The sequence below is a fragment of the Coturnix japonica genome, chromosome 3 (assembly GCF_054131305.1).
Source record: "Coturnix japonica strain WE chromosome 3, WE-NBRP24, whole genome shotgun sequence".
NCBI classification, from domain to species: Eukaryota; Metazoa; Chordata; class Aves; order Galliformes; family Phasianidae; genus Coturnix; species Coturnix japonica.
Window position 1 is genome coordinate 53664186 of NC_140665.1, and position 25794 is coordinate 53689979.

At 43.4% G+C, this 25794-nt stretch overlaps 1 protein-coding gene and 1 long non-coding RNA gene across 4 annotated transcripts in view; one reads left to right on the forward strand and one right to left on the reverse strand.

Moving 5' to 3' along the window:
- The window catches only part of SGK1 (serum/glucocorticoid regulated kinase 1), a 69596-nt gene extending 55341 nt beyond the window's left edge, over positions 1–14255 (forward strand). The window contains exons 1-12 of one of the 3 annotated variants that reach the window (XM_015858452.3): positions 6548–7088; positions 8886–8961; positions 9596–9671; positions 10085–10189; positions 10642–10725; positions 10830–10961; positions 11244–11356; positions 11531–11654; positions 11966–12061; positions 12176–12331; positions 12444–12533; positions 13019–14255. In XM_015858452.3, the coding sequence (XP_015713938.2) occupies positions 7055–7088; positions 8886–8961; positions 9596–9671; positions 10085–10189; positions 10642–10725; positions 10830–10961; positions 11244–11356; positions 11531–11654; positions 11966–12061; positions 12176–12331; positions 12444–12533; positions 13019–13186 (1254 nt within the window). In that variant the 5' untranslated portion in view covers positions 6548–7054 and the 3' untranslated portion in view covers positions 13187–14255. Of the gene's footprint in view, positions 1–6547; positions 7089–8633; positions 8771–8885; positions 8962–9595; positions 9672–10084; positions 10190–10641; positions 10726–10829; positions 10962–11243; positions 11357–11530; positions 11655–11965; positions 12062–12175; positions 12332–12443; positions 12534–13018 lie in introns of those variants that run through there. The other 2 variants (XM_015858451.3, XM_015858450.3) reach the window with 2 other exon arrangements.
- LOC146761408 (uncharacterized) lies at positions 7389–7768 on the reverse strand. Its single transcript, XR_014944833.1, has 2 exons — positions 7673–7768; positions 7389–7434 (listed from the first exon to the last, which is right to left on the reverse strand). It is a non-coding gene; the product is annotated as an uncharacterized LOC146761408 (long non-coding RNA).
- Positions 14256–25794: the final 11539 nt, after the last annotated feature.

The following is a 25794-nucleotide window of genomic DNA, read 5'->3' on the forward strand; positions in this document are numbered from 1 at the left end:
AAATAAGAACTGCTTGGTAATATTTCCTATACTGCTATATTTCCTATACAAACTGAGACATGTTTGGAATTTTCTTGAGTTCCAGGGGTTAATTTTTCTGTTAAAAATATAAGGTCACAGTTGATTCTCTTTTCCCTCCCCTTCCCTTTTTCCTTCACTTTTTCCATTCCTTTTTCCTTCCCTTCCATTCCTTTCCCTTTCTTTTACTTTACTTCCCATCCTCTTTCCTTTATTAAACATGTCCTGCATGAAAGATCAGCATGTGCTATTATTCAGAGAAGGGCAGAATAAAGAGCAGAGAAAGTCTGTGTTCACCTCACTGCGGGTACAGAGCTCAGTGTCACACTGAGAATTATGTGCCAGTCACACTGCATTTGGCAGTAATTCTCTCTTCCAGACATGCTCTTCCTTGTTCCCATATGCAAATGTTTTCAGAAAAAAAAAGTGCTATAAGGTTCTGATGGGAATTATTGAAGAAGTATCAGTAACTATTTGGAGCAGCACACTTCCAAATCTGCATCTTTTTTTAATGAAGCTAAAATGACAGTGCAGCCAACCTGCTAAAGATCAGAAGATTTATGCTCCATGCTCAGGTCAAGCACTGGCTGAGCAGGCTGGGATGCAGGTCTGCCTCCAGCTCCAGCTGCGCCAGCTGAAGTGGCTGTGCCCAGATGTGTTTATCATCTGGCTGACTCAGGCACCTGAGTGGGAACTTGCACATGGAGACCTGCCAGCTGATCCGCCCAGCACCTGGGTGCTGATGAGCAGCTGCAGGTGTGCTGGGGCAAGGAAGACCTTGGTGAAAGCTGAAAGGGTCATGTACTCTTAGCTTGGTGTCAACTGCATGATTACGCATGCATGGATAGGTGTCTATGCTTGTCAAAACCTCCTGATTATTATCCTAGAACTGGAAGAAAATCTTGAGATAAACAAGCTTGCATTAAGGGGAAGACGCAAGAAACCTGGAACTAAAGTTGCTGTACCTGATATACATAGGAGCAAACACAAGCCAGCATTATGCAGATAGTCAGGCCAGATGTCCTAATATATCCTTTTGGTCCTCAAGGGTAGTAAACTTAGGGCCAAAACATTCAAGCTCAGCTTCTTGAAGTTAAGCACTTCTTTGTGGAGTCATGTAAAGCACTTAAAAAAAACACAAAAACAAAAGCAGCTTCTATCAAAGTAAATGAAACCAATATCAAAGCTTCCTACTTACTTTAGGGCTTAAGGTGTTAAAAAGATTTGGACTAATTGGAATACTACAAAGAGATTCACAGCATAGTGAATGACTGAGTGGGTTTGAAAATAGTGTCTGGAAGTGAAAAAAAGAAATTCATGATGCAGATGTTTGTGTCTTGTTCTTTCTGCGTCGGCCCATGAAACGGCTGTGGGACTTTTTTGTCTTATGATAATATTCTTTGTGGTGATCCTGCACTGTGGAAAAAAGTGGTCTATCTAGGCTGGATCCACAGAGGTGCAGCAGGTACCCACAGTGCCTGCTCTGGCTGAAGGTGATCTTACTATCCTAAATTGTCTATTTACAGTATGTGTAGCTGAACAAATGAGGTTGGCAGATATGGAATAGATACTGCATAGCAATCATAGAATCACAGAATGACTTAGGTTTGAAGGGACCTCTGGAAGTCATCAGGCCCAGTCTTAATCTGTTTATTACAGTGGGATAAGGTTAACTTCACATTTAATTTTTGGTTCTGCCACAGACTTCCCTGGGATGAGACACATTGTCTTCCATGTGGTTTAATTCCTACTGATATAAAATAGAACTAATGCTTTCAGATCTCACTGAGATGTTATCAAGAATGGCATAAGGCAAGATATGTCAATTAACTTTGAGAGAGCTGGTATGTCTTGTCTACCCAGCACAATACAGAACACACAGGGATACTAGCTTGAAACCAAGATGTATAATTGATCCTTGAGGAGCACTGTGGAGTGTTATACTCATGTTACAAAGCTTCTTTCAGGTCCATAGCTAGGCTGAACTGAGGCATGCCAGGAATTTATCATGTACAGTATTTAAACTTGCCCTAAGCTTTCATCTTTTATGTAAATATATATGAAACAGGGCAAAAATGGCCAGGGTCTCAGTTTTCCCCTGGTATGTTGAAAACATGATCCTCTAAAGTAATTGTGCCTCTACCCACCTGTCAGTTTCAACTTCCTTCAACTAAATACTAGGCATTTCCTAAATCAGGCCATAGATTCACCAAGTCACCTCTGGTGATCTTATTTCTCTCTTCTAACCAAGGAGGGTACCTTTGGTGACTACATGCCTGCTTAAGTTGCCAGAACTTAAGGAATGTAAATGTACAGTAAATTGATATATAAATTGATATTTTGACTCTACTTTGGACCACTTACCCAGGGCAAAATTAACACTTCTCTAATGCTCTAGTTTAAACTATTCTATCCTCAGAAATACTGTAATAACCCTACTAAAAGCAACAAAGTAACCAGGTAGTAACTATGTCCTGAAACTATAGATCACTGAAGATAAATCCCCCCAAATAAAGGCTTATGTTTAACGTAACTGTTGAACTTCCTTCTGCCCAGGAAGCCTCTTACTCTTTCCAAAATAAAATCTCACTGAAATAGTAAGGAATGTGAGAATGGTTGACATGATGAATGTGAGAATGGTTGACATGATGGCAAGAGACGCAGTGGTATTGCCAAGAGGAAAGGATTAAGACCTGACAGTGTAAGCCTGCCTTTAGCATGCCTGTTTGCATGTCCTGCTCACCCCGGAGAATCCACGTTGCTGCTTTGAGTTATCAGCGAAATGAGCCTCTCTCTAGTAAAAATTCCTCTCTTTGACTAATTTGCTCACTATTTATGGTACCTTAACTCCAAGGCTGCTGGAGGGCTTACAGGCTCCAAGAGATCTTTCTTTTAAGATAATGAACAACAATGGTGATGATGGGGGCTTGTATACACATAAAAGGGACTCAGATATCATTGTAGAAAACACCTCGTGGAACACAAGATGGAGAGATAGGGGAAAGTCAGATGATCTGATCACTAGGTTGATTTGGATATCCTTCATATTTTAGCACATATGTTTAACTGAGAGGCATAGGGAAACTTGTTCAACTTGCACTGTCAGAAGAAAATGCCTAAATCCATCTTTGCTATCATCTTTCAATAGCTGAAGTTTTCAAGGGAAAATCTCTCAGAGTAAGCAAAGAGCACATACTTATGCTCTTTGTTCTGGAGCATGTACCAGCTGCTCACATCAGGCTGTCTTGTGACCAAAGGAGAGCAGCAGCATTAAGAATCTTAATCTTCCTTGCAAGCCCTTTTTTTATCACCTTTCCATCCTATGTTTTCACCTTAGTTGCCATCCTGGCATTGTTCATTTCTGATAAGACCATCACAGCATATTATTTTAAGCTCATAATGACAATAATGAATTCAAATGTCTGCCACCCAACCTGTTTTTATGAGGACTGTGAGCCAGAGAGGCTGCACAACAATGCAAGGACTCACACTAATCTGGGCTGGGGGGGTCACATTCTGAGGAAGGCAAGCAAGTAGTGGCAACATTGGCTCATAAAGTTGCAGGGACATCAACGTTAGATTAAAATCAGTGTGCTGAAGTTAAAATGGAAGTAGGGGCATCATTTATCATCTATTCTAGCCAGAGGTCAGTGCATCTAGAGGATGCTGTAATTTTCCACTGCTTTCTACAAGGACGAGAATTACTTTCTCTCAGTACAGCTCTGCTCCACTCTGTGATCCTGTGAGTGTAATCCCTTGGCACTAAAGCCTCTTATTGACAATGCAGTAAACCTGCTCTACAAGCATCAGAAAAGGGAAATAAAAGATGTTCCCAATTTGGGTTTGGCAAAACATGACACTGAAATCAAATAGATATTTCCAGATCAATAGGGGCTTCAGTCAATAACTCTCCTTTAAGAATAACGCCAGACCTGTTGACATCACTCAGAACCTTCTGATTTAAAATCTCTATTTGGGTTATTATTAAGGCTGTTATTCAATTCTTATCTATTTGTTGCTACTCATAGGCACCATTTGTGCGGATGGCCTGAAGGTCTTGACAATGTTTTGGCTGTTGTGCGTGAACCTTAATTACAGGGTCAGGGACTCATTTGTTGGGGATTTACAGGAGAAAAGTAAAAGCTCTTTTTGAGAGAATTTGGTTTAGAATTCAGATGCTGTCAGGAGCACAGTCTCCTTTTGCATCTGGGTCAGTGTCATTCCTGCAGTCCAAGGCCTGAATCTCATCTTTGTTTAATTAACCTGAACTCAACTGTTGCTGAAAATATTTGCAGAATTTTGGGAAGCTTCCGCTCAGAGTCAGCCAAGAAATTCTAGGAACAGCTCAACCTGCCACATCCTAAAGTTGAGATCCAGCAAGATAAGACTCAGGAATTCATTCCTTTAGCACTGAACTCATTGCCAAATTGAAGTTCAGAAGCTATCTGAGAATCTAATTCCTGAAGGATGGAGGCATGAAAGACAGGCGTAAATCATTCCACAGCACACAATGAGCACGGGGACATAATCAGAGGAAGAGAGCTCACAGATTCCGATTATTGAATGGGCTATGGGAGCATCTGACCTTCCTGAAGGGCAAGAGGGGAAAGTTCCTGCGCACTCATGAGTGTAGTAGGGTAGGATGAGCATCCATTCACTGCAGATGACATTCACCCTGTGAGACTTCTCCAGGAAGACACATTTCCACAGGTAGAATCTGCTGAAGGTGTTTCCAACACAGGATCACACTGGTGTTGTGTTGTTTGTCCTTTAAGATCAACTGAACCACATTCCCCACAAGTTTTAACTTGGGTAAGTCTCAGCCTCTGTGCTGCAGGACCTAGGGTTACCCATAACCATCATATATGGGCATGGTCACACTGTGCCAGCTCTGTCTTGATGCCTGGGCAGCCCACGGCTGCAGCAGGGCTGTGCCCTCCTGCATTTCTGCTAGCCTTACAGCTGGGCCCTGGCTTGGATGCTGGCATGGTGACAGGGGTGACAAGAGTCTGCTTACCCACTGCTACTCTTACATGCAGCAGAGTTATTCAGCAGTCATGCTTTGTACTAGGTTACAAAATCAAACCAGCTTCCTGCCTTCTTGCCAGCAAGCAGCAGTTTCCAGGGTTGTGTGAGTGAGTTAAATTCTGAGCACATACCAAGGACAGTGCCACTCAGAAGGGCAATGGGAGAATCATAATAAAGATGTGGATCTGGGTCCAAGTCAGTATATGGGGTTACCTGCACCAGCAAACAGCACTGCTATGGGCCCTGGAGCATGTCCAGAGGACAACAAAGCTGGTGAGGGGTCTGAAGCACAGGTCTTATGGAGAACAGCTGACAGAACTGGAATTGTTAAGTCTGGAGAAGAGGAGGGGGAGGTCTTATTGCTCTCTATAACTGCCTGAAAGGAGGTTGTGGCAAGGTAGGGCTGCTTCTCCCAGCTAACAGTTTTAGGATGAGAGGTAATGACCCCAGGTTGCACCAGGGGAAGTTCAGGTTGGATACTAGGAAAAAATTCTCTGAAGGAATGGTGAGGCATTGAAACAGGATGCCCAAGGAAGTGGTAGAGTCACTGTCCCAGAAGTGTTCAAGAAACATGTGGACGTGGCTTTTAGGGACATGGTTAGTGGGTGCGGTGGTGATGAGCTGATGGTTGGACAAGATGATCTTTAAGGTGTTTTCCAATCTTAATGATTCTATGATTGGTCAACCTCTCTGTGATGTGCCCTTGAAGTACCCCTGGCTCCAAAGGGTTTGTGGTTCAGGAACAATGTGGGTTAGACACGCTGCCTTGGCACTCAAGCACTCAAGTAGGTTTTTTTTTTTTCCTATTAATCTGTGCAGCCATTCTTGAACCCATCCACAGCTCTGGAGTTCTGCAACTTTTCATGCACCATTTTAAAATTTAATTTAATTTTTTTTTTTTCATTTTGAATTTCCTCCGTATGCTTTATTCATTTATTTAATGAATAATGTATTAATTTAGAAATTCAAGAAGATTTGCCAAAATTTCAGTCCCAGAGAGAAAAGGAGTGTGAAACAGCACTGTAATCATTGGATTCTTCCCTTGTATATCAGCATACTCCTGATCCACTGCCTGCATAAGTCATTGGTGCAAACCCTTGCAGTTCATTGAGGCTCCCGCAACTCCTGATGCTTTTCCAGGAGACTCATCTCCCAAGTAACGGGATACCTCTTGGCTACCTTTCGCTCTTATCTTCCATTTCAACCGGTTTTGCTGACATAGCTGTAGAGAAAAGTTGCAGACTCGGAGCACTCGGGCTTCTGAGAACCCAGTACTTCAAAGAAGTAACAGTAACGCGTTCCAAGCGAAGGAATCGCATTAAACACATGATGCACGGGTCGCTTCCCGCATGCGGGGAGGGGGCGAGGGGTGGTACCCGGACCCATCCCACGGGGCCGCGCAGGTGGGCGCCGGCACGGGCGGGCGGACGGCGGCTTTCCGCAGCGGGGCGCGGCCGGGGTGCGCGGCGCCGGGCCGGGCGGGGGGCGCCGCCGGGGCGCTGCCGGCGGAAGGCGCTGGGTGCCAGCTGGGAGCGCGGCCCGGCCCGCCTCGGCGCTATCCGGCCGCGGCCCCCCCGCAGGAGCAGCGCCCGCCCCTCTGCTGCCTGCGTTGGCTGCCGGCCTTTATTTTTTTTTTCTCTTTTATTTTCGGTGGGGGGTCGGGAGGGTAGCGCCCGCTTCCGTGGGTCCGGGAGGGCAGAGCCGCCCTCCAGCGCTGCCGGGGGTGTGCGAGCACGTCGCGGGCTCTCGCTGATGACAGTAATTTTGACGGCGATGTTGCAATGGGGCAGAGTGTGCGGGGCGGCCCGTGAACTTTATAACGCTGCCGCATGTAAATCGCCCTCGGCGCTGCGCTCATAAGCGGGGCAGCGGGAACGGTGCCGGCCTCTCCTTCTCGCCGCCTCCTTCCAGTCCCGGGGCCGGCCAGGAAGGGCGCGGAGTCGGGATTACGGCAGACCGTCCGCAGCTGCAGCGCACGGCTCCGCGCAGAGCCCGCATCCCCGCGGCGATGAGGGGCAAAGAGGAGAAATCTTCACTGAAAGGTGGGCTCCGCTCCGCGGGGGCTTTTTGCAAAGCGCTCCGGATGGGGAAATAAAACCCAGCGTCGTGTATAGGGCTGCTGCGCGTGAAGGGGCCAGGAGCGGTGGCACAAGCAGGATGCGAAGCGACGGCGACGGGAGGGGGGAATTAAGGGGAGGGGGTGTAGGATGTGTGGAGGAGCGGGGGGCAGCGTCCGGGGGCTGCGGAACGGCGGCCGCCCGAACGGTGGTGATGTAGAGCATTGGTCTCATCGCAGCCCCCAGAGAACAGAGGGAGGGGAGCGCTCCTGCTGCGGTCCGCTCGGCCTTTTTATTTTACTTTATTTCTGTCTTTTTGTTTATTTGTTTTCTACGGAAAAAAAAAAAAAAAAAGTGGCAGTTTTAGCAACTGAGGGAGGAAGGCAACAAGTAGGAGAAGACAGAGCCCTGTAGGCTGCACACAGCCTTCCGTGCTGCTCCCTGTCGCCCCTTCCTGCCCTGGCGCCGGCTCGCCTCCATCCCCCGGAGCGCGACTGCCGCTCCCCCCCCATCCCCGGCTCCGTTCGCTCCTTCTAATATCGTTGTAAAACGCTTTGCGAGAGCTTTACCGTCCCGCGGAGTCCTTCCGGCACGATCCGTGCCTGTCACTGCTCGGGGTGAGCTGGGTGCTGTGCTGGGGTGCTCCCCACGCTCCCGGCCCCGAGGAAGCAGCCGAGGGATGCCGCCCAGCGGCCGTCTGGGGTTTCGGGACGGGGGGGCTAAAGGGGCCACGGGCGAGGGGGGTGATGGGGGCACGGTGCAGCTGGAGCCGCTGGCGGTAGCCCAGGCACATTGAGATGTGAAATGAGTGCGTGCGTGGCGCCCGGCGGGCGGAGAGAACCCACGGGGGAGCCGGGGTGAGATGCCCCAACCGTGCTCGGAGCGCCCGCGGGGCAGCGAATGCGGCGGGTGCGCAACGCTCTGTGCAAGGGGAAACAAACTGAGCGGAGGGACGGTCCTCCACTTCTGTTCATTTTTGGCTCTTGCTGTCCTCCGTCATCTTCCCGGTTTCTTCCAGCAGCAGAGCTCGGCCCTCTCCTCCTCCCAAGTTTAGGGAACTGGGTTGTTTTTTTTGTTCCCCTACGTTTCCCTTACTGGCATGAAAAAGAAACGTGTGCTTTTTTTGTTTTTTAATTTTTTTTCTATTATTATTTTCCATTTTCCCTTTCATTAATGTCCCGAGCAACCGGGCTTAGGGCCATTTGTTTGTTTTATTGAAAACCCGGGGCAGGAAATCTCCCTCTCCTGACTCACTGCGGCTCCTTCAAGGAAACGCCAAACGCCGCCTTTATCGCAGCTCCCCGGGGCCAGCGACTTTCCGAAGCGCCTCTTTAGGTTTCCCTCACCCAGCCGGAGAGGCCGGCGAGGACGGACCGACTCCGCTCCATCCCTGCCCCCCACCGCGACGTTATCGGAGGCCGGCAGCCACCGAGGACGTCGCGGGGGAGGGGGGGGGCGGATGAGCGAAGCCGCCCCGCCCTGATCCCGCCCCGCACCGCCGCCACTTAAGCTCCGTCGGGTGCCGCTCTCGGGCAGTGCGGTGCTGGCGGCAGAGCGCTCAGTGGCTTTATAGTCCTCTCCCAGCGCAATGACAGTGAAGGCAGCCGAAGCTTCGGGTCCCGCTTTGACTTACTCGAAGATGAGGGGGATGGTGGCCATTCTCATCGGTGAGCGGGAGGAAGGATGCTCGCGCATCGTGATATTTTTTCTCGGCAGGACAAGCGGATGGCTAAATACTTTTTGTTTTTTAACGCTCCCTGTCTTCTTCTTGTTGTTTTATAGCTTTCATGAAACAGAGAAGAATGGGGCTTAATGATTTTATTCAGAAGATAGCCACCAACTCCTATGCATGCAAACAGTAAGTATCAGCAATTTCAGATGGCTTTCAGTGGCAAGGGAGGGTCAGTTTGGGTATCAGGAAAAGGTGGTCGGGCAGTGGAATAAGCTCTGCAGGGCAGTGGTGATGACAGTGAGCTTGCCGAGTTCAAGAAGCTTTTGGACAACACTCTCAGCCATACGATCTGATTTTCGGGTGGTCTTGTGTGCAGTCAGAAGTTGGATTCTGTGATCCTTATGGGTCCCTGCCAATTCGGGATACTTTATGATTCTAACAAATCCCACTGTTGGTTAAAAAAAAATTGTTTACTGTAATGCTTCTGACATGACTGCTCCAGAAGAGTTAATTGTTCTTCTTGAGGTATTAGTCACCTTGCCGCAAATCGTCACGAGCAGGGTTTGGGTGAAATCAGTTGGATGGGATTTCTAGGGCCCTATCTCTGTTATTAGATCTGTACATATGGTATAAATACATTTCTTCTTGTGGCAGAATTTACATTCCGTAGATGAGTTTTACTCCTTAAGCCAAACAGATGCTATCTGTAATAGCCCAAGCCCAAACTCATCTTTCCCCAGCGCAGTCCTTGCTTGCCCTCTGGTGGAAAGTTCCTACTGATGTTTTTGATAACGATTAACGCATACTCTCATTGTTGCAGCCCTGAAGTTCAATCTATCTTGAAAATCTCCCAGCCTCAAGAGCCTGAACTTATGAACGCTAATCCTTCTCCTCCGGTAAGCAGATTTTACACTCTGTGAAGCATTTATAGAACATCAAATGAGCTGATAATAGAAGCGTAGCAAAATTAGCATCACGAGTATTACTTCAGTTTATAGCACAGTGATGTAGGTGGGGAAAAAGTAATCAAGTTAACCTGGAACTAATTCTCAACATGAGGAAGAACATCTTCAAAATAACCTTTATTAGTTGTAGCTTCATTATGGAATATGACTAAGATATCGGAAAGAATTCTTAGATCAGCTATTGCTGTTATCCTCTTCTTGAGTAGTCTCAAAGAGTGTAAGTCACCTGGTAGATGTCTAGATTAGAATTTTAGTGATAAGCAGAGTGCTTATCTTCACTTTTGAAGCTTTATTTAACTTATTCAGCATTTTAATAAAACTTTTATGTGTGTTTGCTTCTCTAGCCCAGTCCATCACAACAGATAAATCTCGGTCCATCATCCAACCCACATGCCAAGCCATCAGACTTTCATTTCTTAAAAGTGATTGGAAAAGGAAGCTTTGGAAAGGTAAGCATAACTTTTTACTCTAATTGAATTACTCTTCAGCTCCTGTATGTGATGCCTATGTGCTGTGTTTGTGCTGCCTTTGGTGAATGGCAGTCATTTAGAGCAGACCTAGTGCTGCTGCCCAGTGCCTGGCTCTGCTGGGCTGCGGGGAAGGGAAGCAGGGTGCTGCATTTCTGTGAGTCACAGTAGTGCAAGGGAGGGAGTAGGCGGGGGTGGGGGTTCTTCAGCTTCAGTATGTGTTTTCTTTTTGGAAGGGAAGGATGCTAACTGTAAAAACTAGATTTATCTGTGGGAGTGTTGACAGCTTTAGGCACTGCCAGCACAGAGCTTGCATGTTGAGCCAGAGGAGCGGAGCAGTGCTATGTGTTAGCAGAAAGGATTGTTTTCTGTTGTGTTTATTCTTTGTTCTGTAGTTTAGCATTGCTCACTTCTGGGAATATGTCTTCTTTCAGGTTCTTCTTGCACGGCATAAGGCAGAAGAGCAGTTTTATGCTGTTAAAGTCCTACAGAAAAAAGCGATCCTGAAGAAGAAGGAGGTGAGCTGCTTCCTAGTGTTGCTGTTGTGATGTTCGTCAAATCGATTTTTACTGCTATTGCTCAGCAAATGCTGTTGCTAAACATTGATTTCCTGTGTGTTCAGGAAAAGCACATCATGTCAGAGCGCAATGTCCTGCTGAAAAATGTGAAACACCCCTTCCTGGTTGGACTTCACTTCTCCTTCCAAACTGCAGACAAACTGTATTTTGTCCTGGACTACATCAATGGCGGAGAGGTAAGCAGTAAGCAAATCAAATAGTATTTCCTATCATGTGCATGGTGGTAGGGTAGACTTTTTCACCCTTCCTTTTAAATAAAAAGAGTTCCAAGGGGAAAAACAATGGGGAAAAGTTACTAGAGTTAATGTTTCCGGCCTGCCAAGTTTTGGACTACCAAAGGATCGTTAGGCCATTTCCTGCCATTGTTCTCCCTAGCTATATATGTTGAGTCTAATTAAGCTCATTGTTAACAGGCTCTGGCGCCGCTTACAGAACTTTGTTCTTTCTGTCTCCTGCAGTTGTTCTACCATCTCCAGAGGGAGCGTTGCTTCCTGGAACCAAGGGCCCGATTTTATGCTGCTGAAATTGCCAGTGCGCTGGGCTACCTGCACTCCCTGAACATTGTCTATCGGTAAGCAAAGTTGTTGGACTAAAAGAAACCAGGTCCTTTGTTTAATAAGCATTTAAAAGTTTACCTCAATATTAGCTCAGAGTTGATTTTAATCATTTTTATGACTTAATAAATAAACAATCTTGTGACTCCAGCTCTTCTAATGAATGTTTTTTCTTTCATCTTTTCCTACAGTGACTTGAAGCCGGAGAATATTCTGCTTGATTCACAGGGACACATTGTTTTGACTGACTTTGGCCTCTGCAAGGAAAACATAGAGCACAATGGCACAACCTCCACCTTCTGTGGCACACCTGAGGTATGTCCAGTCCTCAGCCTGCAGTCACAGCTCACTGTTCCCATGTGCTTTTGTAGTGGGTGAGAAGTGTGGGTGTTAGGATGGATCTTGTGATTTCAGACTGTGGTGAGGACCTGTGGGATACAAAGATCTTGTTGATGAGGAGAAAATGGCTTTCAAGCCCGCTGCTGTTTTTAAATATACTTGCATCTTCCTAGGAGCTTAGATACTGTTGGGATTCAGTGAGCTGTTCTCATTCAGGAATAGAGGGACTGTACTAGCTATATAGATCCCTTTTGCTAACATGTTTTTTTTTTCCTTCTCTTCCATAGTATCTTGCTCCTGAAGTTCTTCACAAGCAGCCCTATGACAGGACTGTGGACTGGTGGTGCCTTGGAGCAGTCTTATATGAGATGCTTTATGGCCTGGTAAGCAATGAATCCTTATTGACAGATGAGATGATCTCACTGTTGCACTCTCAGAAGGCAAATACTCGCATGTCAGCCCCAGTAACCTTGATTTCTCCATTGCTGTTCCCACAGCCACCTTTTTACAGCAGGAACACGGCAGAAATGTATGATAACATCTTGAACAAACCTTTGCAACTGAAGCCAAATATTACCAACTCTGCCAGACATCTCCTGGAAGGCCTTTTGCAGAAAGACAGGACAAAGAGGCTTGGTGCCAAGGAGGACTTTGTAAGTGCCAACCGGGCTGTTCTTCCTGTGTGCGGTACAGGAAGAATACTGGGTCATATTACTTACTTTAGCTGGGGTCTGAATTAATCTATTTTTTTTCTCTCTCTAACAGACGGAGATTAAGAATCACATCTTCTTCTCCCCAATTAACTGGGATGATCTCATTAACAAGAAGATTACCCCTCCTTTTAACCCAAATGTGGTATGTATCACTTCTAATTTTAGAATGTTTAAAGATGCATCTTCCCATGTCTTCGTGGGGTGCCCAGAAGCTACAGTAAACTGGCCACCTGAAGATGTGGTTGGGCAACAGAGCTTTCCTCATGGCCATCTAGACAAGATTAAAAATAAGCAGTAGCTGATTTTTTGCTAATGGATTTCCTAAATTTAGTGGGGGTTTTTTTTTGTTTTTTTTTGCCTCTGACAAATAAATACTTCATTTGTGTGGCTATTTTAAAATAATCCCCACCATCCCCATGTTAACAAAGGGGAGGGTAAGGTGCAGAAAGTTGGTAGATGCCCAGAGTTACATTTGGTTTGTCAGTGAGCACATAAGTGCAGGCATCTGGTTGTGAGGTGGTTCTCTTTTACTGTTTGAGACTTCTTTTTTTTTTTTCCCTCAGAAAATAGGAGGGTCTGGTCTAAGTACCATTCATTTATTTATTTCCCTTTTCTCTCCTTCCCCAGAGTGGCCCCAGTGACCTGCGGCACTTTGATCCTGAATTTACAGATGAGCCAGTCCCCAACTCTATTGGCCAGTCTCCAGACAGCATCCTCATCACCGCCAGCGTCAAAGAAGCTGCTGAGGCTTTTTTGGGCTTCTCGTATGCCCCACCTGTGGACTCTTTCTTGTGAACATTTCTCTTTCTTTCTTCCTTTATTTTTTTTTTTTTTAATAATAATAACTATTATTTTTATTTTTTGTTTGGCCTTCTGGTGGAATTGCCAGTTGACCGGTCACCTTGAAACAGAATTTGCACATTTCCACCATGGCAGCTTTGCAGCCTTAATTTCAACTACATTGTTTGCTGGAAGCTTTTCTGAAGAGCACATCACTCCCTGAATGAGCTTTGCAGGCTTTTCATTTCCATTTTTGTTCTTCCCCCAAAGTGGTGCTGTCTCCTTGGGAAAGAAAAACAAAAGTGACTGCTGCGATAGACTGCTATGGCAGATAGTAGAGTAAGAATGAGCAGTTCTGAAATCAAGCTCTGAAAAGCCTTGCCTGAAGATAAGGATTTTATGAAATGTGCCTTTTTCTGATGAGATCTTGTTAGCTCCAAAGCTTTCCCTGTTGCAGAGTGTGTTTCTCAGTTCATTTATGTGGGTTTACTATGTGAACAAATGGTATGCGTGTGGTCTGCGTACTACAGATGGACTTAGTGTAATGCATCAATGTGACACTTGCAGGATACCACAATGTGGGGCATTGTTTGTTTCTTCCATATTTGGAAGATAAATTAAGTGTAATTTTGAAATTATTATTATTATTTTTTTTTGTAAATCTATACAGTCAACTGAAATTATTGAAATAGGCTCTCAATTACTTGTATCCAAATGCTTGAAGAAAGCATTGCTGCTATGAAAAGATTTCTATTTTTAGAAAGGGTTTTTATGGACCAAAATGCCCCAGCTGCAGTCGGTCGAAGCTGTTGGTTTCTTTCTTTCTTTCTTTTTTCCTCTTTGTTTAAAAGATGTCATCTGTAAAATGGGCATTATTTATGGTTTGGGGGGTTTTTCATTCCTGGTTGTATGTATTGTAAAAAAGATCTGTACATTCAGTTGTAACTCTAGATGTATATTTAAACTTCAAGACATAACTTGTAATGTATACCATCATTGTAATGTAATATAATTAACATGGTTATATGTATCATATTTTTTTGTGACCAAACCCACTGGTTTGCAGTAAAATCTTGAAAAAATACATGAGCTGTTCTCTGATTTAGACAAAGCATAACTGCCCTCCAATTCAAGAACTAAGTCACTAAGCCAATTGTACAGCAAAGACTAGACTAATTTTACCACTGTGCTACAGTCATATGCTAAAGCAGATTTTACTAAGGCCAGTGGAAATTCCCTATCTGGGCATCTGCCATGGAGCATCAAATGTTGCTGCAGAATGTGGCAGGGTAGAAAGTGCCTTGAGCTTGTCAGTGGTGACAAACACTAGCACAAGGGCAGATTTCACCAGCTGATTATATGCTTACTTGAAAGGAATATATCTGAATTTAAAACAGCTGTTAAATACACATTTCTATTAGTGACTGCTGCTGGGTGGCTTGCAAGAGGAACCTGCTATCATCTTTCAACCAAGAATTAAGATAGCTTCTGGAACGATCCCATTCAATTTCCTTTTTTTCTGGATGGATTGAGCACTCGCACCTTGCTTTACAGCTTCCATTATCTTCTGGTTAGTGCCGTTGGTGTTCTTTGCAATTTGGAGAATTGAAATGAGCAGTTGCTTGGAAAAACCTGGATGGAGTCTGATGTTAGCTCAGGGTTTTTGCAGTAAACTTTCACAGGGATGATATTTTTGTTTGCTATGTTCCCAAGATACAAGCAAGCAGTAACTTTCCATCTTTCATTATCTATTGCATATAGGAGTAAAAACAGTGTGTGGCTTCAGCTATGAACTGTGTGTTTGGGAGACCACACTCATAGTTGAAAATGCTAATTTATGGCAGCCAAGAAACCACTCTCCTTTCAAAGCATGTTAAGATAGGAAAGAAGTGCAGCCACTCCCTTGAATTCAACAACTCTTCGATTCATGACATTAGTAACTCTTTGAATAGTGCACTGACAGGCCTTGCAAAGTCTTCCACAGCTATAGTGTGCCTGAGACTCCTAGGCCTCTTAAACATCCTAGGGAAAATGAAACTGGACTTGCTAAGCCATGAAATTATCTGATATGTTCTATCTTCGCCTTCCATTTCCCTCTCAGCAGCAAGGTGCTGTGTGTAGATATGCAAGCAGAGAAGTGCAGCCCAAACATAACAAAACAGAACACGTTTTCTACCGTATTGAAGAAAAAAACAAACTACTGGAGGCATTAATAATGAAGAAATGGAACTTCAGTGACTCAGAGGTGTACTCTGTGCATTTAATCTTTGCCAAGTATATAGTATAATTCTAATGGCTTTTGTTTTAAAAAATGTGATTGTAATTTTAAGAATTCTGCTATGCACAAGCTCATTACATTGCTACTGCTTTGTGCAAAAGTCTGACTGTTAGCAATGAATATTCAACACACCGCCTCCATTTTTTAGTGTAGGAAGGGTGAGTAATTTGCTTGTGTTTTCAATCTGCCTGAATCTAACATATTAAAGGCATGCCTGAAAGGAGATATATAGTCTATAGGAGTCAGCTGTGCTACAGCTGAGAGAAACAACCTGGAACCAAACATCATATTATATCCCAAGTAGTGAGCATGGTAGGGTCCTCCTACACTCATTGGATGGTGTGTATTGATGGCACATACAAACATTAAAAAGCACAAGTTCAGACATTTCACATAGTCCATTCTGTATCATTTATCCCTACACATCATAAGCCATGCTTTATTTTGTGAACCTTAGGGTTCATCAACTGAAACTTACTGGTGATGAGGGCATTATTTGAATGCTCCCTCTACAATCAGCAGAGTGGCAGGTACTTCTGGAGGGCTGTCTATATCTTAAGTTAAACAGGAGATGCCTCCACACTCCCCAAAAGCTTTTAAAATGACCATCTTCCATTCACTTATTTTAAATATATTCCAGAAAATAATTAAATACAAGAGTTCTGTAAAGCTATGCACCTAAAGTGAAAAAATTTATACAAATACTAGAAAAAAAATGAGGGACATGGCTCAGAAAAGAGCTTTGATGGTGGTCCTAATTAGGCTGGGGTACTTAAAACACGATGGTGTGCATCAGGGCCCATCTTCACTCTTCTAAGAAGTAAAATTAAGTATTCAACAACATTAGTCTCCTATTTTGCTGTAGCACTAGCTCTACGGATGCCTTTGTAATGCCATGCCAATAGTTATCCCCAGCAGAGACAGTACAATAAATTATGTTAGTTACAGTTTCTGACACTCCCCACATCTACTGTGTCTGATGTCAAAGCCAACACATAAAGATTAGGATAAAATTTTCCATGTTGGCTGGGACTGTCCCTGGAAAGTTTTTGTGGAAATGCTTCCAAAACTCTTAACAAAAACAAAACAAAACAAGGCAGATAAGTGCTGTAGTTAAGTTTTGAATCAGAAGCAATTGGGTCAGCAGGTTCTTCTATTGTCAGGTAAGGCACTAGATTAAAGCTTTTTTTTCAAGCTACTGAAGCTTAGTAGTTTATTTCTTCTCCGTAAAGGTAGGGTACTACAATAATCTTATAGAATGACTACACATTTCCATTTGGTCACCTGCAGTTTAAAAAACATTTTCCAGCTTTGCTCTTTGGAAACACAGAAGAAAGATGGGGTTTACTGTTTGTTCAGGAGTTTCCTCCTATTTGTTTGAATATATAAAAGTGATGGGAGGGGAAAAAAGAAGAGTTGACCTCTGTTGTTCTCTACAGAGTAAGCACAGACTAAAGAGACCAACCTAGTCTCACCTTGTGCTGCACTGCCAAAGGGCTTTTGCACTGATATCAAAAGGCCATAGCCAGGTCTGGAGAAGGCAGAACATCCACATGCATTCAGTCTCTGGTCTTTGTACATGGTACCACATGAGCAGTGGTGGTGGCACTTTCTTGTGTAAGGGCTTAGCTGTACTTTGATGGGAAATCCTTTGAATCATTTCATCACTTATGCCAATATTTGCTTGTGAGAGATCTTTACGTAATAGCTGTCCACAGCTGAAGGCCACTCTTCAAGCCACGCTGCCATGGGCTCTTTCGGGTCGGCGCAGGATGGAGGTGGCCTGAGCTCAACATAAGCCTGGACCAAGGGTGACATCGTGTGGTCAGGCCGTGCAGTGTCCAGCTTCTGAGTGGCTGTAAACACTCGGTAGTACAAAGATCTGCCAGCTTGTGTATCTGGAGAATGCTGTCATTCTGCACCTAGCTTATCAATTGCTTTAACTTGCTGTTAAGAGATGAAAGTGGTTTCAGAACTCCAGTCCTTGTTTCACACAGGCTTCACCTCCTGGTGACAGACTGTTTTCTTTCCTGAAGCTGGGCAAGCTGCAGTCAGCCCAGATAAACCCTTCCCATATCAGGTGCAGTCCGCCCTGTAACATCCCTCTCTAGATCCACCAGCCTCTGAGAAGCTCCCACCTGACACAAGTGTTCCCTTTTTAATTAATTCCCTATTGAATTACTCACAGGAGTTCCTTGCATTTTAGTGTTTTGGTACATAGTTTGTCAACTGCTACAAAAACAGTGCTTATTGCCTCCCTATTCCTCTAGCAGCTAGGCCCAAGTTGTGACAGCAAAACAACATAGACTATGCCCATGGGCTCCTTCAGCAGCTCCTATGTGAGACAACTGAACCATTCAGTGGATGGGCTACAACATGCACTGGTTTGTTCAGGAAGGGTCCTCTCCACTGTGCAGGAAAATACGAGGAATTCAGTGCTTTGTGCAAGGCCTCTCATTTATGAGAAGATGTCCCACTTCTCAGACCACCTCTTCCAAATGCATTCTATGAAGCACAAGAATAAGTGGTTAATAGGATAAGGCCTAAGACTGCTTAAACTTTATCCTTCTTTTTCAGTACTCATAAACATCCCTCCTGCTTCCTATGGTCTATAATAATTACAGATTTCCATTGGTTTGATACTGAATTTTTCTGGTCTTCTTTTGAGTCTGAAAACACAAAGTTAATGCTAGTATACTAGAATGGAGATGTAGTACAGAGATGTTTCAAAAATGTATTCTAAGTCAGTTATTTTTTTACTGTTCCCAGGGAGATCAGTTCATTAGTTCAGGTAAATGAATACGTTGCTCTGAAGGCAGCCGAGCAGCTACCTCCAAGTGCAAAGTATATGCTATTCAGCAAAGTTTCCTGCTGAGAACTGTGCTGTATCAATTCCATTATATATGCTAAAAATAGTGTTTAAGTGGATTTGAACAGAAGTAATAGATGCCGTACAGCCATAGGTAAAGACTGACTGTACTAAGGCATGCTGAAATAAGAAATAGAGCCTATGTGTGAGTATATAAAAACTCAGCTTTTCCAAAGGGACAAAATAACATGTTGACTTCTTTTAATAAACAGTCACACAAGAAGCTATGGGAAATGCTTCAGTGAATAATGGTAAAGAGGGTCTCAGATGTGACATATTTCCAGGTTTAGGCACAAAGTTGCTCAGTGCTCCAGGATCACTTGGCTTCAGGGTTGGGAGCTCACTGCATATCCTGGGGCAGATGTCATCCTTAAACTCAACTACAAGAAGAGGGTGGTATAGTTACAAGCAATTCACCCATTATAATTGGTGACTAGAGAGTATAGGTAGATAGATATAAAAAAGATGCAGAACTGGAAATCATGCAGCTCACTGAAGGAGCTGAAGTATTTCACCATCTCAGTTGCTTGTAAGACTTGTAAGTAACTGAAACAAAATTAACAAAGACAAGCTACATTTATTTAAAACATCACTGCAAGCCAGTAAAAGTCTCATCAAATGATGTTGCCATCATGCAAAATGTTGTGACAGATAACGGTAGAGTGCTGGAAATAGGTAAGATGCTGGAAATAAATAAGATACTGGGACACTCCATTAGAAAACCACTTGCAGAGTTTTCCATGGAGAAGTGAAATTATGTCAAAAAGTGTGTGCAAACATTTAAACCTCTTCCTACTATTTCTTTCATACAACATGACAACGTTGTTAGAGAAGCCATACTGCTAACACCAATCAAACTAATCAAACCAAACATTTGATGAGGGCATGTTATTACCATCTGGGTAAAAAATGATTCACCAGCTGTTCTTAATAAAATGCTTTGGTTAATTACTACAAGCCAGATTATAGAGGTTGCCAATGTACCATACACACAAAACACTCACTCCAGTTCTGCCTTTGGTTTCAGTGAAGTTGTTTACATTAACAAAAGTTAATATCAGTGGGTATCTGCTCCACCACTGAATCTTTAATAGCTCTTGTGGATGTATTCAAACAAGCTTTTTTGTGTGTGTGATTCAATGTTTTTCTTCATTCTATCTCAACTACACGTGGCAGTGGATAGGCAGGACAACCATTGATTTTCATGTCACTTTGATTGCAACTGCCTGATAGGATGCATTTGGTGACAGAACTTGCAAATTACTTTGCCTTAATTAAGTACTGCCTGTCAAAAGAGCGGTGGTAACCTACACTCTGTCCTTGCCAGAAGATGCATAGTGAACATTAAAGGGTTCTTTAACAGTTCATTTAACCAAAGTGGGAGGGCCCCCACTTTGCCCTACTTTGGGGCCAACACAGAGGTGGGAAAGGGAAGCTGTAAGGCAGAGGACAGGCTCTATTTCTGCAAATGAAAGACTTTTATGTGGCTTACCATCCTCATGGGCATGCCACTGATGGTTTTCTATAGGCTATGGAAAACGAATCCCTTTGAGTTCTGTGACTATGAGTGGAGATTACAGGTGGCAACTAGAGGATTTGGATGGGCTGCCAGCTGTGGGCAGAAGCCGGCCCTTCATTGTTACATTTATGACCCCACATATCAGGCACAGGGCTGTGGAACTCTGCAATATTTTTAAAGCATTCCCATGTTTGAGCTGTAGTTTTCACATGAAGGCCCTTAGGGAAACCAAATGATCTTTAAATAAATATAAATTGAATTTAGATGATCTCTTAAGTGCATTCATACATCTGAGTTTTTCTTCTTTCCATTACACATTCAGGCCTCGGGTCTCTCCAGAAATCTAGGGATGCTTAAATTAAGTGTTGGAATGCATTTTCATTAATCACAATTATTTTGGAAACATTATTGATAGTGAAATAAGGAGGAAAAAAAAAAAGAGAGAATGAGCTTAATTCTCGCTTCTCTTTTTGACAGTTTGATCCTTGGCACAGCAAGGGTGACTCTTCTGAAATTAATCTGAGATTTTGCTGTGCAGTAAAAAATAGGCCTACAACTCTTTTAAAGTTACTTGCAGGTTGTTATAGTGAGAATAAATTTTGACAAGATATACTTACCTTTTTCTGCTAGAGACAGTTTTATGTGACAGATCGTAGTTTTAAAGGAGACAAATACCAAACCTCTGTGGAGTGTGAGGAATTGCAAACAGGCTACTTGCATCTATTTTATGAGTGGATATGAACCAAGTAGTAGGTTGGTTGTCTTTTTTTCCTCACATGTAGCAAAGTCTAGTCTCTATGTGTTTCCTCCATCTCAGTTAAGCTCTTTCATCAGCTGCAGCAAGCACACCTTCATATTATCTTGTCATTTTATGAGTCCTTTTCAAGTAAAAAGAAAAAGAAAAAAGTGAACAAGTTCCAGAATTTTCTTTCTGAAGAGACCATTTAAAAACAGACATCAATACCTTTCCCTGGATGAGACTTTCAAGAACTCAGTTTTCACTTCTGTTGTACTCCTGGTACAGTGCTCATGGCTGATGAATGGCACTCATGGGTTCAAGCTGCAGCAGGGGAGATTCAGGCTGGATATTAGGAAACATTACTTCTCAGAAAGGGTGGTCAGGCACTGGAATGGACTGCCCAGGGAGGTGGTGGAATCACTGACTCTGGGGGTGTTCAAGGAATGACTGGATATTGTGTTGAGGGACATGGTTTAGTGGGAGCTATTGGTAACAGGTAAATGGTTGGACTGGATGATCTTTTAGGCCTTTTCCAACCTCGGTGATCCTATGATTCTATGATTCTAATATTCCTGCAGCCACACAGAGTACCCAAAGCCATTACATGTAGAGATAAAATACTCCTTGCCTATAGTTTAAAATCCAACAGCTATCTATGAAACCACATATTAAAAACAGGATCTATTTTACCTTTCCATTTATCCAGCACCTAGTAGCAAATGATTCTATGAAACTGCAATTACAATTTAGTTTCATAGATATTACAAAAAAAAAAAAACAACATTGTCCCAGCTGCCTGTGACCCTCTCTATGGTCTTTTGTGTGTCAGATCCCAGTCTGTGTCCCTCAGGTTCAGACAAGGTTATGTTCTGTGGTGCGAGAAAACCTAAAGTCTTCTCATAGATAGTGCCTTAGTTTCTTACTCAAGGCATTACAGTGTAATGCAGACAGGTTTCTTTCCGGGGCTTTTGATTCAGGTCCTCCACTGATCATGCGTGGTCCAGCAAGCCCTAACAGCCCTGTTAACAGTGCTTGCTATTTTTAACAATATGCTGTTGGATATGAAAAGTAGAAACTCATATATTTCCATGGTCACAACAGCTTTTCCCACATCCTTCTACTCTTTCCTTATAGGAAAGTTTTATCCTGCCTGAAACTTCATGAAACTTGTAGATACTTGCTGTAGAATCATTAAGTTACACATTAGTCCTGAAAGCTCTAAATGCAATCAATCAGGAATTTATTCCTGTTTGAAAGATTATAAACTTTTTATTTTTTAATTGGCCAGTTTTCAAAAAGGTAGACATTAAAAAAGGGAAAAAAAAAAAAAAAAAAAAAAGAAAGCTGGGGAAAAATCTTCTATTATTTATGCCCACATATATTATAGTGACCCCAACGAGTCATCAGAGCTTACCTGGGGTTACACAACTGAAACTGAAAGCGAGCTTTGGCCATCATGGTCATTACTAATTAATAGGTGAGTCTTGCTGAAGAACAAAATAGCCCAACAGTAATCTGTTCCCACGATGCTATCTGCTTTTGTTTTTAGCTCTAAGTACAATGCTTTCCATTATCCTTCCTAAATTTAGAATATCTGTCTTTACAGGTTTAGAGTTTTCTTTTCTTATGCTTGCCATAGATCAGGATTGTTTTGCAACAGCCCTAAATAAAGCGAGGCTCTAATGCTAAATTACTCACTGCCTCAGGACAAAAATACACCAATTACATGATCAGGGTATAAAAAGGATGTTAAGAATCTTTTCATTGCAAGTGTGGTATTCCCAGGAAGCTTAGCTGTCTATAATGTGTCTTCTTTTTGATTTGTTATTGAAATCTGCACCCCAAAAAAGCAGCTGGAGAAGGACTGTTACTAAAACGAAAAGTTACTTCAGAACCTATCCGATAACATCATCCACTTTCTTCCTTTGCACACAGTATCAGCCTGCCAATATATTCCAGAGTGAGGATTATTGATTTTTCACACTATAAATTATTCCTCCAAAAAGCATTTTAATTCCATTTGTTTGAAATACTGTGTATTGACTTTCCCAGATTAAAGCCCCGTAATGACATCTCCGTATTAACTTGAATGACAAGTTAAGTCATGCTCCTAAATTAATAAAAGAGAATTTTTCAACACACATATGAAATTATTGCAGACGTACTCTAATATTTTCTCACTCTGAGCATAGGAGTTTGTCTTCAGCCTTCATATCTCAGAGCCACACAACCAGACAGATTCTCCCCACTCCAAGTAATTGAGATGAGAAGCTTTTACCTCATGAGTTCACTCAACACTACATGACAAAACTCTCAGTTACTGATTTAGGAGGAGGCATGGTATTGCATCATAGAAGAAGGAAATCCTGTTTCCTAACCTCTTGCTTGAGCCTGACTGTGAGATCATGTATACCCTGCAGCTGGGATGTGACTGCAAGAGTGTGTAGCCATCCTTGAACTAGATTTAAGGTACCTGTAGGCTGATCTCTCTGGTGACAGGCTGCTTGGCTGCTCAAATACATATTCTGCTTCTAAGCTGGGTTTGGCAGTCTGAATTAAATTCTGCCGTGGGAACATTGCTAGCTTGATCGATGTTTATCCTACACAACTCTGACAGGCACGGCAAGCAAGGCGTGACAGCCTGGCAAGCAGTGTGGGCTCAGCAAACCTACAGGGGACATACAGTGCTTGCTTCAGCGATGAGCCTTTGCAGAAACCACACGTGTTGTTCTTCATCAGTGTTTATACTCAGGTTGACTAGATGAAGTTTTGACCAAGTGCATTTCACTGTCCTGTCATCATGCCTTCTGCTGGCAGCAGACTTCTCACCTTCTTTGCTGATTCATAAGAAAAAGGGATGCCAGATCATATGTCACAGCTCATGTTTTGATGCCAGATCCTGCCATGAGAGGACAGCATGGGAGTTGGACTGTGGCCATGGACTGTCTCTGCTCCTGGAACTCCCTTCTATCTCTCTTCTCCTCAGTGACCTTAGAGTTATCATATTAAGGAAACAGTGAATGATCAGTCCCTGCTCACCCTCTCAGTGTCACTCGTGATTTATAGGCAAGCAGCTAAAGGTGAGAAAAAGCAATTACCAAGATGGGTGCACATCCACAGTTTATTGAAAGGCCAATTTTTCTCCATCCCGGAGTCTTTAGCCATGTACACTGCTTTGTTTTTTTCTTTTGCCTCTGAACAAGGGCAAAAATGATGTTGGCAAGGACTGAGAGAACAGGAGGAGTGTCATGCTCTTTAGCAGGTTTTTCCTGAACTACACAGACTTCATTGCAGAGATACTGCTGCTAAAAGGTGTTAGTTGCCATTTGTTAAAGTCAACTGATATCTGTCAAGTGCTGTAAGTAATAAAGTTATTCACATTCGTGGTGGCTGATCCTTTTAAAAATGTAGTGCACAGTGCAGCACTGGAAAGAGTCTGCTTCAGTTCCTTCTTGAGCTGTTCCAAATGTGAGTGGCCCAGCTAAGCAGGTGGGGGTTTTGCTGTCCCTGTCAACTCTGAACCACTGCTTGCTGCCAGAAATGCCTGGAAGTCTTGCAGCTACCTTCTTTAAGTCTCTGCTATGCTCCCCTCAGAGCTGCAAACTGCGGGGAGTGAGATTTTCTACATTTTGGCAAACAGTATGCCCAGAGGCAATATAGTCAGCACATTTGGTGCTGTATCACGATCCACTATTATTTAACACTCCCACTTTCTTGCAGGCAGAAGCTGAACTGCTCCACAGCCACAGGATCAGTAGTGACTAACAGCTTCACGCAGATAGATGACCCTTGTCTCCTTGCCTCCTTGGTGGATCATGGCCAGGGCAATACCCATGGCAGGGATGAGGATGGTAGACCCCCAAATAGACTAACAAATAAGAAGTGAATTGGGGTAAGGCTTTGCAAAAAGCTGAAGGCAAAACATAGAAGAGGGAAATATCTGCAATGATGCTTAAGAAAAGAAAAGCATCCTGCTCCCCCCAGAAAAGCACACCAAGGCCTGAAATTTCATTGTTCACAGAAAAATACAACCTTCTAGTAACATTACCAACCAACACAGCCTGTGGCTCTGCATAATTACCTGATCCTTTTATAGGATGAGGTGTCAGGGCAAGGCCATGTTAAGGTCTTGAGATAACAGGGTAAATCAGGCTTGAACCTGACACTGTTACAACACCAAAATAGATAACTGTGCCATGCAGCTGTGGGGAAAGAGCACTGTAATATTTCTGTGTTGCAACAGGAGGAGAACTATGGGTGGTCTCAGGCTGCTGCGGGGAGAAGCAGGCAGGTTTGGTGCTCCCAGTAGGATGCTCTTGATGCTAGATGTGTTAGAGACATGGGGCTGATTTAACAACTGCTGCTGCCAACCCTTGTTCTGATCATCCCTGTGTTGTATAGCATATCACATAAATTTGGTATTAGCCAGCTGAAAAATACCAGCAATGGAAGTGTGATGACCATGAGCTGAGCACAACCCCCAAGCCCCACAGAAAAGGCACAACAGCAAAAACGGTTTCTGATCGAGTTTGCCCCTAGGGGTCGTATTATTGAGACATCCCTGAACTGCTGCAGACAGGGACAGTACCAGCCTACAGGCCTTGAAGTGACCCTGGGGATGAACTCAAAGCTGGGTTTGAATGGCCATTCCAGAATGATTCTTTGGCCAAATTAATCATATAATCTTATGTGAATTTCTTAAACTGAAATAATTCTGGCCTTTCCCACAGCCTTCTTTGTGAAAAAATATTGTGCTGGTGACATCTAGTGGAATGGTAATATAATAATAATAATAACAACAACAACAACAATAATAATAATGTACTTTTGATCCTTTAAGACAGTCCCTAAAATGCCTATTAAAAGCAGTGCTTTTTTTTTTTTTCTTTTTTTTTTTAACCTTTATTAATCTGAACCCCATATAGTGAGAATTAATTTTGCTTGTTTTTTGTTTAAGAAACCCAAATCAACACTACAAAACCTGCTGTTGGGAGCTCACAGTCCCGAGTGATTCGTGTCAGTGTGAAGACTGGTGTTATTATTAACACACAGGAGGTACGTGACATTTATAAAGCACATTTAGCCGAAGAAGAAAGAACCCACAGCGGATGATTCCCTCAAAGCCTTTTCGGTGCTTGCTGTTGTTCTTCTCTATGGCCAGAGGGTGGAGAACTCGTGTTTCCCCTCACACTGACAGCAGGCGAGGCACTGTGAGCAG